The sequence below is a fragment of the Myotis nattereri genome (genome assembly GCF_964212035.1).
Source record: "Myotis nattereri genome assembly, chromosome: 10".
NCBI classification, from domain to species: domain Eukaryota; kingdom Metazoa; phylum Chordata; class Mammalia; order Chiroptera; family Vespertilionidae; genus Myotis; species Myotis nattereri.
In genome coordinates, this window is record NC_138085.1 from 79,593,211 (window position 1) to 79,613,420 (window position 20,210).

General features: G+C 43.3%; 1 protein-coding gene across 1 annotated transcript in view; it reads left to right on the top strand.

Annotated features, from left to right (window-relative positions):
* Positions 1–20,210, top strand: part of NBAS (NBAS subunit of NRZ tethering complex) — a gene marked incomplete at its 5' end in the record, with an annotated part of 205,602 nt that overhangs the window by 36,353 nt on the left and 149,039 nt on the right. The window contains 9 exons of the mRNA XM_081100575.1: positions 1,347–1,415; positions 4,176–4,304; positions 10,876–10,939; positions 12,057–12,250; positions 13,607–13,864; positions 15,014–15,139; positions 17,935–18,086; positions 19,226–19,363; positions 19,618–19,696. Coding sequence (XP_080956701.1) covers positions 1,347–1,415; positions 4,176–4,304; positions 10,876–10,939; positions 12,057–12,250; positions 13,607–13,864; positions 15,014–15,139; positions 17,935–18,086; positions 19,226–19,363; positions 19,618–19,696 — 1,209 coding nt within the window. The remainder of the gene's footprint in view (positions 1–1,346; positions 1,416–4,175; positions 4,305–10,875; positions 10,940–12,056; positions 12,251–13,606; positions 13,865–15,013; positions 15,140–17,934; positions 18,087–19,225; positions 19,364–19,617; positions 19,697–20,210) is intronic.

Consider the following 20,210-nt stretch of genomic DNA (forward strand, 5'->3'; position numbering starts at 1 on the left):
CATCCTTGTTGCTTGACACAGTCACTGCAGGGAAGAAACATCTGCATAGCATATGTTTCAAGGGACCTGGCGTATATGGCATACTGTTCTTAATATCTTTGCTCCCCTTCTTAGCACTGTGTGTTTTAACCAAGGTCACCTCTCAGAGAAAGGTTGTTTCCCCAGGTGGGGATTTTTTCCCTGGAGTTAGGGATTAACAGGACTACGGAAGGGAATAAATCCGTAAGACCCCTTAACTAAGTGCCAGGCGGGTAGTTAATCACTTTAACTATGAACAATCACGATTAAACTACATAATCTTTACTTAGGATAATCTTCAGTTACTTCCTTGTAGCTTAACAGAACAATAGAGTAACCTTGGAATGGAGGTAAGAAATGCCCTAACCTTTGGAATAGAATGGATAGGATTAAAATAAACTGGTATAAATACAGATGTAACAGGACAATACAGACTGAACCTGGCTGGAGAACCTGGATAGAACCTGGCTAGAGAACATGGCGAGAGAACCTGGCTGAAGAACCTGGTTAGAGAACCTGGCTAGGCTGCTGATCAACTGAACACTGTCTCAGTGTCATTCCCTCTTTGCCAACTCCGTCCACACCTTTGAAAACCCCTGGACCTGCTGGGGGTGGACCCCGGCAGTATTTGTTTGAAAACATACATTGAATTATTTTGGGTATATGCTTACATGGAATTGCTGGGTCCCATGGTAATTCTAAGATTAATTTTTTGAGGAACAGCCATACTTTTCCATAGCACCGGACCATTTTATATTCCCACCAACAATGTGCTAGCATTCCGAGTTCTCTACATCTCCAGTGACACTTGTTAGTTTCCATTTAAAAAATTATACCTATCTCCCTCTCTTGCTTTTATAAATATATTAAATCTAAAGACCAAAATAATCTTGTGTTATTTAAAATGCTGGTTTCTAAATGGTGATTACTTTTATGGTATTTTTCATGTGTAGAATTAATTCCTTAATGAATGAAGTTTCTGTTGGAAGTTTTGATCTTTTCCATAGTAAGGCCAGGATAGAATGATAACCTGGGCAGTGTCTTTGCGTAGAGCTAGGAGTAGATTGCAATTTGCATAGATTGTATTAGACTTATTATGTATGTATTTAAATAGCATTTGATTATGGGTGTATTTATAAGATTTACCGCTTAGTGGATTTTTTTCCAGATAAAAACTGTCTCACCGATATCTCTGACACCTATCGATGATGTTCTTAATCATTTCTTTAAATACTAGAGTTGCTATAGTTTTCAGTTTATGATAAAAAGGACTTTTTACAATGAGAAAATATTAATCTTTCTTTGTATGATGTGCCCTTATGCTGTAGGTACCGAAGACACTGGGATTATTAAGGATGCTAAATGTCAAGTTATACAGTCACCCAGGACAAGAACAGGTAACTCACAAGCTTAACCTGTGATTCGCAGATACGTTCACCAGTGTACCATGCAGGGCACCGCTGAATGAACCTTGAATGTCACAGATCTCCCTCTGCATGTTCTCTTAATTGTACCCTGTGTGGGCACATGCAGCAGTGAGACTTCATGGAGGTGTTCACTGAAGATTTGTGTATTTTACTATTTTTTTAAAAATCCCTGCGGGCATTGTGGTGTCTGGGGACGGACTCATAAAACAAGCTTGAAACGTGGATATTTGTTTAAGCTGGCTATTGGGTCCATGGGTATTCATTTTACTATAATTTCAACTTTTCGTGTGTGTGAGTGCAAATTTCTACAACAAAATGCTTCAAGAGGAATGATAAGTTTGCAGTATGTATGTCATAGTATCAAAGGAAACTAAGAGGATCAAGAACCCACCCCATTAAAAGCAGTTGTTACATTTTACTTAATACAGTGATTGCTTAAGTGTCTGCACAGAAAGGAAGGAAAGGAGGGAGAGATTAAATCAAAAGAAAATTGCACATGTTCATTCATTATTTTCCTGATCACAATGCTATTGTAAATTACTTATATTATTGCATTCAGTATACATTTTTCTGTTTGTTGTTATTAAATAGATTCATAAACTTTCTCCTTGCTTTGAGAGCATTTTTAGTGGAGTTGTTTAACGAAGCCTTGGTAATTCCTGGGAGTTACCATATAGGTCACACGTGACTAACTATTTTGATGACAAAAACAGTAAAGGATCCCTGAGCCATCATGTCTACTGAGGAGCATGCCTGTGACACTAGGAAGGCATGCCCAGCTGGCAGTAATTGTGATGCAGCAGAAGTGACATGGACTGGGGTCAGAAACTGCACCCCGTTCAGCAGAAGTGACATGGACTGGGGTCGGAGACTGCATCCCGTTCAGGTTCTGCTGTCTGCACTGAATGCTCTTGGGCTGGTGTCTTAACGCTTTTAGGCCTTCAGGTTCTTCCTTTGTAAACTCTAAAGCAGGGGTTCTCAAACTTTTTAAACAGGGGGCCAGTTCACTGTCCCTCAGACCGTTGGAGGGCTGGACTATAGTTTAAAAAAAAACTATGAACAAATTCCTATGTACACTGCACATATCTTATTTTGAAGTAAAAAAACAAAAAACGTGAACAAATGCAATATTTGTATTTGCATGTGGCCCGCAGGCCGTAGTTTGAGGACCCCTGCTCTAAAGGATGGTGAGAGATGCGTCAGCTCCTAAGCGTGCACGCTTCTGAGGCTCACTTGATGCCAAACCATAGGCTTATGAACTAGAGCTGTGGGAGGAAGATGCAGGTCCTTCTCCTTCTAGCCATGCCTGTCTCCATCGCACGGAAGGGAGTGCAGTAGTCAGAACTCTGCTGGAGTGCTTTTGCTTCTGTTGCTTTCCTTTCCCAGGCATCTGTGTTTTAATCTTTCTTATGTTTAGTTTTGGCTTTCTGGGGTAGAGCGTTCTATCCAGGTGAGGTGAGACTGGAGGATGCTAATCTTCAGTGAGCTTAGAACATCCTGATGGTTTCTTCTATCTACTCATCCAGCAATTTCCTCACTTCCTCAAATTGTACTGTTTGTTGATGACCACTAATGTAGATAACATGGTGAATTGAGTCAGATGTCATTCTGGATTTTTAGTGTAGTCATGTTTGGGTTTTGGTTCTGTAGCTGATATTTGGCACTATTCTTGAGCCATCACAGGGAATGGTGGGGGCATGACCCTCCTAAGGGCATGCATGCTACCTAGTCCCTCCTGATTATTGCCGTCTGGGGATGGGGGCCCTGTGTTGCCAGATTTCCTAAGGGTTCAGGAGAAGTAAGGTTCTGGGCTGCCATTTTCAGGTCTCTGTTTGAGTCTCGAGGGTAAGCTACCTCAGGCCCTGTCCTAATCCATGCTGACTGAGAAGCAGGTGTCCAGTCAGTGTGTTGGGTTCTTCTGAGTCTGTTGTTGGGGTTAGACAGGTGATATCCCTGCTTGTGTGGTTCCTCTCATGGTAGCTGAGCAAGACTGGTTTTCTCGTGGGAAAGGCTTGAGATTATTTGAATGAGTAGGACTTGAAAGATAAGATTTTCTCTGTGAACCATGAGGTTGGCCATGTAAAATCAGTGCATACACGGTTTCTCTCCTCTGTGGCAACAATTATTGGTAGTCTTTAAATGGGGTAATTTGCCAGCTGAAGCATTCATGGTGCTCCCCAAGTTAAGAAATGCCTTTCTTCCCCCGGCTGCCGTAGTTCCGTCACCCTTGGGTCCTCTTCTCCTGTCTCTCTCTTCCTTCTCCTCCCTTTCCTTCTCTTCCGCGGCATGATTTGTGCCTGTCTGTGATAGATAGCATATTCCAGACATTGTGTGCAGATAGAATTTTGTAAAGATGTGAACCCAAAATTCAAGAAATTCATAACCTACTTAACATCAACCCATAAAACTTAACATCAACTACCATTGAGAACTCATGGTAGTTGATGTGTGGTATTAAGGAATATTTTTATAATGATATCATATTTGGTTTTAGGGTGATATGTAAATTATTACGCTATAAAACGGATGTGAAAGTCCTCCCGAAGGTTAAGAGTCCTGTTTCCATATGCCGGGGCACATTTGTAATGTCACGAAGCTGCTGGAACCCTTAGTTACGAGAGATCATTGATGGCACGGCACCCTCTGAAGCATGTTATTAAATCCTGGAAGTCATTTCTGTCGAGCTGCAAGCCCTCGGCCTGTCATTAATGCCGGGTAATTTCTGTGCAGGACGGGATCTTTAAGATGAGCCTCTCTCCAGACGGGACCCTCCTTGCAGCCATTCACTTCTCAGGGAAACTAAGCATCTGGGCCGTCCCGTCCCTGACGCTGCAAGGCGAGTGGAATCAGCACGAGCAGGTACGTCTCTCAACTCTGATCTTAGAATGATTCTCGCTTGAGGGTGAGCCCTGGTGATGCTGACTTCATTTTGTTGATATTTTACTGTAGTGCGCTACATAGTTTATTCTCATCATTCCAAACTTTAGTTAAGTTATAAGTGTAGTAGGACAGATAAAAACGGAGCAGCCCTGTGTACTGTTGTTAATTTCCAGCATGGTGCACTCTGAGTGCGAGTGTACCCTGTCCGTTAATTCTCCATTTCCCCCCTTTTCTTATTCCAGAAATACAGAGTGGAGATGTTAGGTTTTTTTTAGCAAAAGTCAACTAATGTGATTAAAGCTTTGGAGGGTCAGTATTCTAAAAGCATTACAATGCTTCCCAAATTTTGCAATGCTAGTAATATTGGACTGACTTATTGGCTTGAAGGAAATTATCACTCAAAAGATGGATCGTGAAGATATTGAGAAAGATAGAGCTGCTAACTTTTTAATGTCTTACAATGACAGGTTTTTAAATGAGTTGTTTAGGAACAGAATCAACATCAATTATAAATTAGAATCATGATGGGCAAGTGAGGTCAGCTTGTAGAATGCCATGTATTGTAGTAGACTGAAGATTTAAAGAAAATCTTCTCAGTGGCACATAGTTTATGTTACAGAGCTTTTCCTCTTATCAGGGTTATTGTCCATTTCAGCACTGTAAGGGTTAATTTCCCTTCTTTCACTTCCCAGTCCCCCTTTGCCTATAGAAATACCTTGTCACCAGCTTTGGTGGATAGTTCTGTAATTCGAAGATTAGAGCATTTTCCCTGAATGATATGAATGGAGTGATATCCGTTTTGAGAATTCTTTTAAATTTCATCTCACCAGTTAAATTGCACTATTGAAATCATTCTTAATGAACTAACCACATTTTTTTTTCAGATTAGTAGAGGAAAAGAGAAAGTGTCTATACATTTTCTTTACTCTTTTCACTGACTTAATTTACTCATTTTTGCTATTCAGTTCTTTGATATTTTTAACACAAGTTTAGGAAGATTATTTTTCCCCCTTAGCTCCTACCTTGAATTTAATTTGGTCTCTGCATCTCTACCACTCTCTCTCACTTACCGAGTCTACGCTTGTTCTAAATGGAAGAGGTGCTCATTGGTCTTCGTCCTCGGTAGCTAACCAGAAGGGACAGTCTCTCTCCTGAAATTATAGCTAATATGACTTTATCTTCATTCTAGAAGTGGAATGGGTCAGCTCTCAAAACTGGTCCTTTAATTTGTTTTAGCTAAGCATGCCAGAGAATGGGTCGAAAAGGTGCCTGTATTTTACATGGTGGTAAAGTATTCAGCTTTCGTCATTTGGGAAGATCCTGATATTCTGTTTTATGTGGGAAATTTTACATTTGGGCAAATTTTTTCTTAAATGGTGAAAAATTTTAATATTAAAGGCATTTCCCCTCTCCCTGATTTTCTGTTTTCTTAAATTATTTTCATTCACCTAATAGAAAGCACACTTAATATTTCATCTAGTGAATACCCTAGGACAGTGGTCGGCAAACTCATTAGTCAAAAGAGCCAAATATCAGCAGTACTTCTTCAAAATAGACTCGCCCAGGCCGAAAACCGACTTCTGCACATGGGCCACGAAGTTTCAATCGCACTGTACGCGCGCCTGCATGTGGTATTTTGTGGAAGAGCCACACTCAAGGGGCCAAAAAGCCGCATGTGGCTCGCAAGTTGCAGTTTGCTGACCACGGCCCTAGGATGTCATACATGGAGCATAAGAGCTATTTGAGTAAAAACCATTAGTATGCTTTTTGTTTACGGAAATTCTGGATAGCCTTTTTGTGTGCATCTAAAGACAACTTACATCTCTTGACCTACGCTCATTTTTTTAACTTTTTTTTTGGTCTTAGTTGCCAATTAATGCCAGTATAATCCATTACTCTTTAACTCATAATGTTATTCACTAATTGGAATTTTATAATGATTCTATTAAAATAGTTTAAAAATCTTGAAACTCAGGAATGAATAACTAAATATCTCAGTAGTTGGACTAGGTCATCAGTAAAGTAATGGGAGAGGAATGGAAGGGCATTCAGAAATGGCAGAGCAGGTGCATGGTGGGAGGAGATGACATCGGGCTAGAAGTTAGTCTCTAGTGTAGAAGGCGCTGCTGTGGCCTGATTGACCTGGGGTACCTCAGTGAGCTTCCCTCTCACCTCTCGTGGCTGGGATCCAGGGACCCCAAGCAGTCTGCTTATCTCCTGAGCACTTGTCCCCGGGTTAGTCTCAGGTAAGCAGTGGAGCTGATGCCCATGCTCTTTCCATTACCATGTTGGAAAACAGATGCATTTTAAAAAGGTTGGAAAAAAAAGCCTGTTTATTAGACTTTATTTATTGGCTGATCTTTAAAAGAACAGAGACAATCCTTTCTTTCAGCGAATGTAACACGAATCTCTTCTCTCCTCAGATATGTTGAACTCTGAGCTAGTTAGTGTGTCCCAGGTTCTAGAATAAATAATTGAGATAGCCTGTCATTGCTAAACCCTTAACTTTATAATAATGTCCACAGCACATGCTGGGGTGGGACAGGAGAGGGTGGTAACTCTGTCCCACAAAGGGAGTCTGAGCACCCACACATTGCTCAAGTCTCCCACCTGTATCCTGGGGATCAATCACATTGGATTGGGCATTTTAGATTTGGCCTTTGATATGCGAAGGAGTCATTAAAATCTAGCCTGCTAGAGTAAGTGCTGTAAAGCTCGTAACAGTACTATAAAGAGTAAGTAGCTACTATATTCATAACAATCATCATAAAATAAAGTTCAGCGATTTTTTGAATCTCTACCAAATGCCATAGTAGAAAATGCAGTAAGTCCCAGTCCTTGCCCTTAAGATGTTCATAGTCTTGCAAGGGAAATGATAAACAAATCAATAACATAACAAGTTCATATTATGAGAAGATAAGCTCAGAGGAAAGGCACATCAATTCAGCTGATGGTGTCGGCAGGAAGGACTGTTGGGCATAAATAGCATTTGTGCCTTAAGGGTTGGCTGTCCAGAGAGCAGTTTTCATCTGTTTCATTTGCTTCACAGAAACCCTATTAAGTTAAAAATGGGTTTATACTCATTTTAATAGATAGGAATGCGGTGAGCTTAGGTCATTAAATGTTAGTTTTAGAATTAAGATTTCATTTTGACCAGGCCCTGTGACTTCATAGGGCACACCTTTTTTCAGAGTATCTTCTGATAGTGCTTACATGGAGACATTCCGACTTCATCTGAGCAAAGCAGGTACGAGCTGCGGGATTGGTGGGAAACGGGCAGAGAGCCCGTGCCATTGACAGAATGCCTCCCCGTGGAGTTCTGCTCTTTACTATGTAGAGACGCTGGGGAGGTGATGTGAACATGTGAGACATGTGAACAGCTTCTCTCCCTCCGCTAGCCATGGTCAGGTGACGCCGGGCCAGCCTCGCAGGTCAGGGTTCTGTCTCTCTCTATGGCTGCCCTGGAAAATGAGTGCACAGGCCACTTAGTTTAACATGTGAAGCGCCCAGCCTGTTGTGTCTTCTGGACAGAAAGTATAGTGTCAGTCACCAGTGACTGACTGGGCACTTGACGTGTTAAAATAGATGCTGTGACAATGTATAGGGTATAGCTAGAGCTCCTAATTTTTCCTGCAGCCTTGCCTGAGAAGAACTGATGTTACAGTTGCCCTGTACGAACGTAAACTCTTTTATCAAACTGTGGGTTCAGCTCCTCTGGGCCTTTCTTTCCGTCATTTGCAGCTTTAGTAGTTTTTATGTTGTGCTTTGATTATTTTCTCTATAAAATCTAATGATTAAAGATAGCAGTGCCAGTGCCTGTTCTGATTTACTACTCTCTGGTTTTGAGTTATTCAAGACTTTGGCTTTCATTGTCAGTACGAAAATCCATCTGGCTGGAAATCTGCGCGTGGGGAGCTTTGTTCATCTCTGGAATACAGTAAACTGCTAAGTGATTTTCATTTCAAACACTTCCCATATGTTATGTTTATATATTTACATCTCATTTTTGGCCTTAATTTTTCTCTGAAGAAGTTTTATTACTTGCCTCTTTGTTCTTCCTTAGACATAGTACACAGAAAACTTAACTTTTTCACTTCCATTTTCTTTTCTTTTTGGCTCATAGTAGGTAAGGACTAGTGTTGTTAGATGGATGAGTCAATGAGGGATGAGTAAGAAGATGACCATTCAGGTGCTGAATGTTGGTACAATTCACAGCTGATTCCACGGCCTCACTACTGTGAGCTCCTGGACATAGATTCTGCATACGCGCTGCTTCCATGGGGTCTAACATGGGGCTTGGCATGTTAAATGTTAATAATGTTTGCGGAATGAATACACTTTTGAAAGGTGGTTTTATGTTGTCAGAGGCAGGGGCTTCACTATATTTAGCTTCTAGCCATTAAAAAAAAACAGATAAAAATTCTTACATGTGAAGAAAATGCTGGTTTAGCCATCACAGCCTTTCTATACAAAATCTATAACTGTTTCTTGGGACATCCTTCTCCAGGTGACCATGACGCTAAAGTGAGGGCACCTTAGGCTGTTTGCAGACATGTGGTAGCAGGTCATACAAAGAGGGGTAACATGGAGATTCTCTTCAGAACACATCAATGTGGTGCCAGGAATGAGTCCCCTGCTTTGCTCTGCTGGGTCATGGGAGCTTGGTGATCTGCCCTCCGAGCACCAGCCGACTGAGTGTGTACCACATGTCTAAAGCATGGCCAGCTCACAGTTCTCTGCCTACAGAGCGTGTGTCACATGTCTAAAGCATGGCCAGCTCACAGTTCTCTGTCTACAGAGCATGTGTCACATGTCTAAAGCATGGCCAGCTCACAGTTCTCTGTCTACAGAGCATGTGTCATATGTCTAAAGCATGGCCAGCTCACGGTTCTCTGCCTACAGAGCGTGTGTCACATGTCTAAAGCATGGCCAGCTCACGGTTCTCTGCCTACAGAGCGTGTGTCACATGTCTAAAGCATGGCCAGCTCACAATTCTCTGTCTACGGAGTGTGTACCACGTGTCTAAAGCATGGCCAGCTCACGGTTCTCTGCCTACAGAGCGTGTGTCACATGTCTAAAGCATGGCCAGCTCACGCTTCTCTGCCTACAGAGCGTGTGTCACATGTCTAAAGCATGGCCAGCTCACGGTTCTCTGCCTACAGAGCGTGTGTCACATGTCTAAAGCATGGCCAGCTCACAGTTCTCTGTCTACGGAGTGTGTACCACGTGTCTAAAGCATGGCCAGCTCACGGTTTTCTGCAGAGTCCTCGGAGTTGAAGGCTGATGAGGTCAACCAGGACAATCTATTTCTTCCCTTAGTATATAAACTTAGCCTTCCTCTCCCTTCCCCAAATAAATGTAGTCTTTTATGGTAAAGTTTAAAGAATTAGATCTTCTGTTCTCAGGGACTACTCTGAGTGACTTATTATAGTAGTAGAGGATAGGAAGTTCTTTCAAGCCATGGAAAGAAATAGCAATTTTAATAGTGTCAATAGCCACTGATAAATTGCTAATAGCATATATATGTTTACAGTGTTATATTAGGTGAAAGCATATCTCTCTATCTCTCTATCTCTATCTCTATATATCCATATATCTATATCTATCTACATCTAATTGATTTCAGAGAGGAAGAGAGAGGGAGTGAGATAGAAACATTAATGATGAGAATCACTGATCGGCTGCCTCCTGCATGCCCCTTACTGGGATTGAGCCTGAAACCCAGGCATGTGCCCTGACTGGGAATCCAGCCTTGACCTCCTGGTTCATGGGTCAATGCTCAGCCACTGATCAACACTGGCCACGCATGAAAAGCATATTTGACTTAAGTATAGAATCACTTTTTTAGCCTGAAGATTTCAGATAAATGCCCAAATGATTCTTATTTTGGGACCGGTCTTTTTCTGTACTATTGTAATTCTGAAGATTAAGTAATTAACTGGGAGCCAAAAGGAGTCTGGTAGTGGTGTAATTGCAGTTGTTTTAGGATATTTGAGAGATAATGATGTGCCCTTGCATCCACAAAGGTGGATAGAACATTATGTTGCCGTGAGATTAGAACATGAATGGACTCAGTTTAAAGATTGCATGCTTATATACTTAACTTAGTAGATTTTTAGTCATAGTCAGAACTGGATTGCTTAGAGGTTGTGGAGTCCAAGCTCAGAGCCATGGAAGCTGAGCCTGAAGGGGTTGCTCAGTGACAGTGGCCGGGGTCGGACTGGTGTTCCCAGGGGCTCGGCTGTCCTCCTGTCTGTCAGGGCGAGTGGGTGTGAGTGTGAGCAGAATCAGTCGTTAGTGTATCTTGCTTCCGTTTGTGTTAGTTGTATCCTTCTGTCTTACTGGTCTCGTGCATACTGTTTTCTTCAAATTCAGTCCCAACACCCAATGTGCACATTTTAAGTGTAAGAACAGTTGCTTTTCAAGCGTAAGGAGAGGAGATTTTGACCAGGTGAACGGAGCGGTCAAAGGGAAGCAGCGCCTTGATGATGGTCTCATCCCTTTCTCACACTGCGGACTCAGCAAGTCATGTGCATGTTTTCCCATGTAGCCAGGGTATGATGACCTCAATCCCGACTGGACACTCTCTACAGAGAAGAGGAAAAAAGTCAAAGGTGAGTCCAGTGAAATATGATATTTAAACACCTTAAGAGACTCCGATTGTATAGTAAAGGTGCTCTTTAGATGACGTGATGGATGTAGGGGAGGGAACAAATCTTTTTCTTTTCTTCCTCTTGGGTTTTTACTGAGCCCTGAAAATTAGACAAAAGACAGAGTAACAAGAGGAAAACAAGTAGAAGCCCAGTAGCATGCACAGGGAGCGTGCCCGTGGGAGCACCCCCAGATGAGGAACTCCAAGGGTTGGTTGGAAATCGTGCTTCTGTAGCATCTTAGAAAAGGGACAATGCATTTTAGAGAAGTGACAAGACAAAGGAAAAGAACTTTGAGTTTCTTGAGTTCCTTCAGCTTAAAGTATTTATGTCGAAGTGGCGTGTTTTGCGTCGGCCCTTACCCTGATCCCCTTCCAAGTGTGAGAGGCAGTCAGCATTGAAACCCATCATACATTTGCCTTGTATTTTTAAAAAGGGTATAATTCTCATATTACTGTTTGTCTGAAAAGTGATGTATGAATATTTTCCAAAATATTTTATAACCTTGATGATTTGTGCACTTTGTACCCACCTACCTTTTAGTTTGTTATGCTGAAAATGTGAAATAGAGTGCTGTATGTTTCATTTTCTGAGAGGAACTCTGCATCCCTGTAATTTTGAACTTTGGCAAATTCTTGGCACTCAGGTGTTTATTAAATAAGCTAGCGGCCCAGTGCATGGAAATTCATGCAAGAATAGGCCTCCCTTCTCCCAGCTGCCAGCACTGGCTTCCCGCCGGCACCGGCTTCCCTCCGGCACCTGGGACCCGGGCTGCTTCCCTCTGATTGCCACTGGCAGGCACCCGGGACCCAGGTTGCTTAGCTCGGGCCCCGGCTTCGTCCGGAAGGACATCCGGAATGACGCCCGAAAGGACATTTGGTCTAATTAGCATATTACCCTTTTGATATTACAGATTACCGTTTTGTTAGAATTAGAGTGATGACTTGTAATTCATTTGTTCTCATTATTTGCCATATCTTTAGCGCCCCAGTCTGGTGGTTAAGTTGGTTATTGGACCAGGTGTGTGGTAGCGAGCCCACACTGGCAGGTGCATGAGCATGGGCTCCCTTTTCCCCGTTAGATAAAGAGTCCTTGTACCCGCTTGTCGATGTGAATTGGTGGGCGGACAGTGCCGTGATCTTGGCTCGCTGCTCAGGGGCTTTGACCGTTTCCTCCGTGAAAACTTTGAAGAATCTACTGGGAAAATCCTGTGAGTGGTTTGAACCGGCACCTCAAGTCACCGCTGCCCACGACGGGGGATTTTTAAGTTTGGAGGTAATACTTTCCTTCCAGAGCCCCTGTGTGCTTGAAAGAAAACATGAATTTCACCCACAACCTAAAGCTCTGTATTTGTTAATCCTCACCTTAGGACATTTTTCCATTGATTTTTAGAGAGAGAGGAAGGGAGGGGGAGAGAGAGAGAAACATCGATGTGAGAGAGATACATCGATTAGTTGCCTCCTGCAGGCACCCTGAGGAGGGCTAGGGATCAAGCCTGCAACCATGGTACATGCCCTTGACTGGAGTTGAACCTGGGACCTTTCAGTCCACGCTTTCTACCCACCGAGCCAAACTGGCTAGGGCAAGATCTGGTCTTTTTGTTGTTGTTTTTCTAATTTGTTATCCCATTTTCTAATTTTGGCTTTAAGAACAAAAGTCTGTGATTGGAATCACGGATTGAGTGCAGTAGAAAAAAGATCTATTGTTTAGTCAATTAAAATTTTTGCATTGTAGAAGAATGAGGAAAATGGATAATCATTTTGCTATCTATAACTATTTTTTCTTCACTGACATGATAGATTTTTTCTTTTTTTCTAGATTAATCATTTTAAAATGTAAAAGTTATTGCTACCTAAGAAATATAGACTTTAACCTATTTCTATGAATATGACAATTTTAAAAAATTGTTTTTTTTCAGTAAGAAAAGCTTGTTTATCATGACAAAAGACTGGAAAATAGAGGCTAGTAATTTAAAGTTAGGTCTTGGTCATTTAAAATTCTGATTGTAAGTCTTTGAAGGCTAGCATCCTTCAATAGCTTTCACTTCGATGTAGATGGACAAGTATTTTTCGCCTCAAAGTTTGTTACGCAGTCTATGTTATTTGGAGAGAATTAAGGCCTTGCTTCTAAGCCAACTCTGCTAAGTCTGAAATGAAAGTTATCTTTACCAGTCAGGCTTCCAGACTCAGAACTTTGTGAAGCTCCTGGACACTTTTCTCAGTTGAGGAAATACATACGTTCATGTTCCTTTTCTAAATAGATAAGACAAATCATCGTCTTACTTCTTCACAGCTGGTATGAAAATAGCAGCAGTGAAGAAATTAAGATTCTCGACTCCTTCATGTCCCTAGAATTATCACCAGGCGTGTATGCACGAGATCATCCTAATGACTTATTATTACAGCGGGCTTTAGTTCAGAGATCAGCAGCCAGCAGTGCATTGGGACGCTCCTGGAGCTGTTGACGTAGACCATGTTTGTTGTTGGTGCCTTTGAGTTCCATTTTTAGTTTTAATCACACGCCTGATGAAAGGAATCAAACCAGAGTAGAATTAAAAGTGTTTTTCTCGTTAACGCTAACACTTGTCTTTGGTTCCTCACTATTAGTTTAACATGTCTCTGTACCGTTCAGTGTGAGATCAAACTTGCCCCCAAACGCTCTCGTTTGGAGACGAGGGGTGCAGAAGACGACGAAGGGGAGGAGGACGCCGACTCTGATCAGGAAGTGTCTGCCAAGGCTCGCTACTTCGGTTATGTCAAGCAGGGCCTGTACCTGGTGACCGAGATGGAGCGGTTTGCCCCGCCACGGAAGCGCCCGCGGGCCATCACCAAGCACTACCGCCTCGTGAGCCTGCGCTCCACCACGCCCGAGGAGCTGTACCACCGCAAGGTGAGCCACCCTACGCCATGCTCGGGGAGCCCGAGTTCACCCATGGGATTGAGACCAAAACCTCTTTCTTTCTTTTTTTTTTAAAATATATTTTATTGATTTTTTACAGAGAGGAAGGGAGAGAGATAGAGAGTTAGAAACATCGATGAGAGAGAAACATCGATCAGCTGCCTCCTGCACATCTCCCACTGGGGATGTGCCCACAACCCAGGTACATGCCCTTGACCGGAATCGAACCTGGGACCTTTCAGTCCGCAGGCCGACGCTCTATCCACTGAGCCAAACCGGTTTCGGCAAAAACCTCTTTCTTTAATAAAGGAAGGAATTTAAAGAGGAATTGTTGTGCCCTGGTTGGCTTTGCTCAGTGGTTAGAGCACCGGCCCTCGTTTTGAAGGGTTGTGAGATCAATTCCAGGTCCAGGGCCTGTACCTGTGTTGCAGGTTCAATGTCTGGCCCTGATAGGGGCAGAGTGCGGGAGGCAGCTAATTGATTTGTCTCCTTCACATCAATGTCTCTCTCTCTCTTTCCTCTCTTCTCTTCCCTCCCCACCTTCTTTCCACTCTCAATGGAAAAAAATATCCTCGGGTAAGGATTAAAAGAAAAAGGGTGGGGGGTGTTATATTATCAACATGTTTAAATCATCAGTAGTATTTAACTTTTGAAAATAATGCAGGTCTTTGTGCCTGAGTCCTGAAAATAAAAGTGATGAAAGATGAATCACTTAGCCTGTCCACGCTGTGGCTGAGCCCGGGATGCTGCTGCCCCTCCCGTGGCCTGTGTGGGTCCCTGCAGCCGTGTCCTCAGGCTCCAGGTGGTGCGGGGGACCTGCTCGTGCGCTTTCTCACGGGCTCTGCGTGGAGGCAGAGGGGGCCGCACAGGTGCTCCCAGCGGCGCTGCTGCTGAGGGACCTGGGCCGAGCCCCTGCACCAGCGCAGGCTGCTGGCCCCGCCCCTCCGGGTTTGCTCTGTGAGCGTGGGCATTCCTCCTCTTCCCTCCGCTTGTGTGAAAGCACTCAGTCAACGCTGGGTCCGTCTGCCGTGAGACTGGTTAGGAATGCTGACCAGGTTAGAGGCGTTCATCACTCACCACATCATCCCCGTGACCCGGGGCAGCTCGGTAACGCTCCTGTGTCCCTTTCCTTGTCCAAAGATCGAGAGTGAAGAGTATGAGGAGGCCTTGTCTCTGGCGCAGACCTACGGCCTGGACACTGACCTCGTGTACCAGAGGCAGTGGAGGAAGTCGGCGGTCAACATCGCTTCCATTCAGAACTACCTGGTAGGTTTCAAGATCTTGGTAAGGTGGTAATATTCCAATTTATGGAACATCTTTTGGCTAAAGGGCTGCATATGAGAGTACTTTATATTGCTGACTTCTCTGAAGCTGATGAAGTATGTTTTACTCAACCCAGAAAAATGACCTTGTTACCCTATTTTATTGGCCCTGTTGCTGGACTTTGGTGCTGGAGACACAGGAATGAATATTTACTGATAAACCAGCCGACTGCCTGGTTTTGGGCTAATCCTTCCTCCTCATCTACCTCAGTTACTTCTCTTTACCTGTATCAGTCAGGGCCCCACCAGGAGCCAGAACCCATACAGTAATTAGGGCAGGGAAAGTGTGAATGTGAGAATTATTTTACAGTAACAACAGATTAACTATAAAGGGGTAAAGAGGATGTCAAGGAATTCCTTCCACCTAGGGCTGAAGGAGTGTACCCGGGAGGCAGGGCGGGGGGGGGGGGGGGGCGGCCTCGGAAGGGAGGCTCCTCCCCGGCAGGGGTCCAACCCTCTTTGGACAAGGAGTGGGTGCAGCACACTGGACAGAATTGCAGTCCTCCGGATGTTGTGGGCCAGGATTGCTCCTCAGATGCTGAGCTCGCTTCATAATTGCCCAAGCTGGCAGGCAGAAAAAGGCGGGGTGGATGGGCAAGCCGGGTGCCTCTTGCTGGGGTACGTCAATGAGTGGGGATTGGAAAACCCTAGAGCAGGGATCCTCAAACTACAGCCCGCGGGCCACATGCAAATACTAATATTGTATTTGTTCCCGTTTTGTTTTTTTACTTCAAAATAAGATATGTGCAGTGTGCATAGGAATTTTTTTTATTAAATCTTTATTGTTCAGATTATTACATTTGTTCCTCTTTTTTCCCCCCCATAACTCCCCTCCTCCCAGTTCCCGCCCCACCCTCCGCCCTCACTCCCCACCCACTGTCCTCATCCCTAGGTGCACGATTTTTGTCCAGTCTTTTCCCGCATCTCCCACACCCCTTTCCCCCCGAAGAATAGTCAGTCCATTCCCTTTCTATGTCCCTGATTCTATTATAATCAACAGTTCATTCTGTTCATCAGATTATTTATTCACTTGATTCTTAGATTCACTTGTCGATAGATGCATATTTGTTGTTCATAATTTGTATATATTTGTTCATAGTTTTTTTTTAAACTATAGTCCGGCCCTCCAATGGTCTGAGGGACAGTGAACTGGCCCCCTGTTTAAAAAGTTTGAAGACCCCTGCCCTAGAGACTGGCAAGCAAGAAACCCGCCATCAGCACTTTTTCAGCTCAGGGCTGGTAGATAGGAGCCATGTCTAGGACTGAAAAGAAAAAACTCCCACTGGAGTGAGCGGGCATAGTCTGGGAGGCTTCCTCCTCACTGGGAAGTGAAATTCAATGAGAGGTGGTGCTGGGGACGGTGAAGGGGGAGTGGAGCCTCTGTATAATGGGTTTTTCTATGAGGAAGCTTGTTATCTGACTGAGAGGACAAGCTTCATGCCCAAGATATAAATAACTGCACAGAAGATTCCATGTAAGTACTGTGGGAACCCAGTGAGGGAGCGGTCATTACAGACCCAGTGGTTATGGGAGGCTTTAGCTAGTGAAGACGTTTTGAGCAGGGATGAGAAAGGACTCAAAGTAGGCCTTCCAGAGATGGGAGAGGGACCACATTCTTAATGAGACACATGTCTGAGCAAATTGGAAGAACATGAGCATGATTCATGAGGCCAGTGACCACATCTGTCTTATTCATTGCTGTGTCCTCCAGTCTAGTCCAGTGCCTGGCAGTAAATATTTCTTGGATGAATAATGAGCTCTGTTAGTAAACCAGTCTGCTGGGTCTGATGGTCCGCAAGAGGGAACACTGTGAAATGTGATTAGAAAGACACATTGGTTTGGGTTTGGGGGGTTGTTGAAAGCGCATGATGACTTAGGCCTTGCTTCTTCAGGGCGTGGAGGATGATTGTGGCGGTCTGACTGTGGAGGTGCAGGGGAAGGTGGTGTAGAAGGTGAACTGGAGTGGAAGGAGCAGGTGGGGGAACCCTGCAAAGGGTGAGGACTCCTACAGTGTCGCAGGTGTTGGGTGTTGGTGACAGCCACTGGAATGCAGGCCACAGACACGGAGAAGGGGAAATGAATTAAGAGACATTTAAAGAAAGAATTGATATGCTATAATGTGTAAAAGAATATAGGGTACGAGTTGGATCTTCAAATTTGTAACACTAATGAGTTTTTCTATGAAGAGGGCAAGTCAAGGGTTTTGAATGGAGTCAGAGGAAGCAGTTGGGAGGGAGGAATAGGCCGTTGGTCTTTCCAAAGAACAGCATGATATGACTTCTGTGATTCAGTTATCATCCATACTTAGTGACACATCTCATGGTCAAATAGACACAGAACCTCGATGTGCTCTGCCTCATTAGATTTGTTTCAAAGTTACGCACGCTGGTTCCACCTTATCTGGGCTTTCTGCTTTATTTTCTACTCTATTATATAGTCCCAGTGAAAAGTAGAAAACAACTATAAATGTTTGGAAAGTTTTTTCTTTTCTGTTTCCAAAAATGAATATGTAGCTTTGTGTTTCATTAAAAGAAGAAAGACAGCAGTTGGAACCACATTCGCACCATTGAATTCTAATCATCACTGGGGAGTGGGAATTACCTTGATTCTATTGACCCTCTCCAGCAGCTGCCTAGGCTCCTTGAGGTATAGCTTTACAGTTCTAGATGGCAGCTGTCAGCTGCTAATGGATGGTCTGGGTTGATTGATGGCTCTGCGTTTCATTTTCTTTGCATCCAGAGTAAAATAAAGAAACGGTCCTGGGTTCTTCATGAGTGTCTGGAAAGAGTTCCTGAAAACGTAGACGCTGCGAAAGAGCTGCTGCAGTATGGACTGAAGGGCACAGACCTGGAGGCGCTCTTGGCAATAGGAAGAGGAGTGGATGAGGGCAGGTTGGTGACAGAAGGATTAGGGCGCAGAAGGGCAGCTGACGTGAATGCTTTTAAGCTGAGACATTGGGAAGGGTAAACATTCCTCTATTTAGGTTATTCTGTGATGAAGCAGTTGCCTTTGATCAATGTTGTCTTATTTGAGGTCCCAGTTGTCTTTTCTTTTAGTGAAATGTATTTACATATGATAGCCTGATGATAGGAAAAGAGCAGATGCTACAGACATTTACCGAACACTGGCCACTTCTAAGCTCTGGGCTTAAGGCACATACCTAGTGTGCCAATAAGGCCAATGAGTCCCCTTAGGCAAGTATGAGCTTCATTCACTTTCTTTTTTAAAATAAATATATTTTTATTGATTTCAGAGAGGAAGGGAGAGGGAGAGAGAGAGAAACATCAGTGATGAGAGAGAATCATTGATTGGCTGCCCTCTGCACGCCCCATGCACTGGGGATCGAGCCTACAGCCCAGGTATGTACCCTGACCAGGAATTGAACTGTGACCTCCTGGTTCATAGCTCGGTGCTCAATCACTGAGCCATGCCAGCCGGGTTCATCCACTCTCTTTATCTGTGACATCATACCAGCCTCCCAGAATCACCTGGAGTGATGAAACTGTATATCTGGTGGAAGCACCTGATAAACCTTTAAGCCCCGTACAAATGTCAGTTTATAGTAAAACAAAGTGATTTGCTGAGAGCCATTGCTCATCAGACATTTGGAACATTTTTGTGAGATATAAATGCCATAGGATATCTGATACATAAATAACGTAAAGGAGACCTACATTCATTATCATTCTGAGACCTTAAATAGAAGTGATTCAAATTGTAAACTTGGGCACCATTTTCTTCATAGGCTGTTTCACATTGGGTGCATTTTTTTCCTAACTAGTTTTTATTTTCTTGATTTGAAAAATTTCTCGATGTGCTGATCATTGATAACCTGGTGGCATTGTCCATCCCTAGGGGTATAACCAGTGAGCCACTTTGTTACAATGGCAACAGCTTTCTTTCCAGTGAGGAGTTGTTTCCATGGAAATCCAATTAATGATAAAGTCAGTCACCGAAGGGAAGAGTGGGTTTTCACTACATGAAATTAAAAAAAAAAATCAAAATAGATGTGTGTTTTCTTTCCCTGCAGATTCACGTTACCTGGTGAGATAGACATCGAGGGCATCTCCTATGAGGAGCTCTTGCCTGAGGATGAGCCCGCCCAGAACGCAAAGGAGAAGGAGCGCAGGAGGAGAGGAGAACTGCTTCGCTTAGTGCACTTTTCAGAGTAAGGGGTGTATTACTGCTCCTTTGGCAATTTCTCTAAAAGAATGAGTCACCTAACCCTGTCCTTTGCTGGCGATAATTGCTCTAAATGGTTTCGGCAACTTGCATCAAGTGCATTTCATATTTTACCTTTGTGCTTTTGTCTGCTATTTCATGAATTGGGGGCTCAATAGAATATAGATCTTTTTTATTTTAACTCTTAGAGAAATGTGCTTTTTTGGTAACTAAGTGGCTTGATTTATTCATTCGAAACAGGTTAACGCTGGAACAGAAGGAACTCTGCCGTTGTAGACTGAAATTATTAACCTACTTAGACCGGCTGGCCACCTATGAGGTAGGGGCTAGTTTTAATAAGCCAGTTATGTTTATTTGGTCTGTCATTACAAATGCTGTGGCTTCTCTGATACCTGACATTCTTGGTCTTTAGAACTACTGAGGTGGGAAAAGTTCATTATGTCCAGAAACAGGTTCTCTTGTGTACCAGTTTTGGTAAAGTTAAAGGGTGTGAAGGGCCAGAGTGATGTTGTTAGTCTAGGGAACGGAAGTGCTTTAGCCACGTCCCTCTATCTGTTCCCTGCATCTACAGTCCTTTCACTTACTTTCATTTTACATTTCAATTTTAAGGTTATGGAATACAACTGTCTCCAGTACATTTCAGTATATATTATGTTTTAATAATCCTAATGTGAATATTTTGTTTTAATGATTTGTTAGTAGGTTGAACTTAGTTAATTGAACTTGGATCCAGTTATGGCCAAAATTAGGCACTTGAACTTGAAAAAGGAGACTTCATATCTGTTTCTTCAGGTACACACACTCTCCACGTTGGCCATTTCAGTGGCACTCTG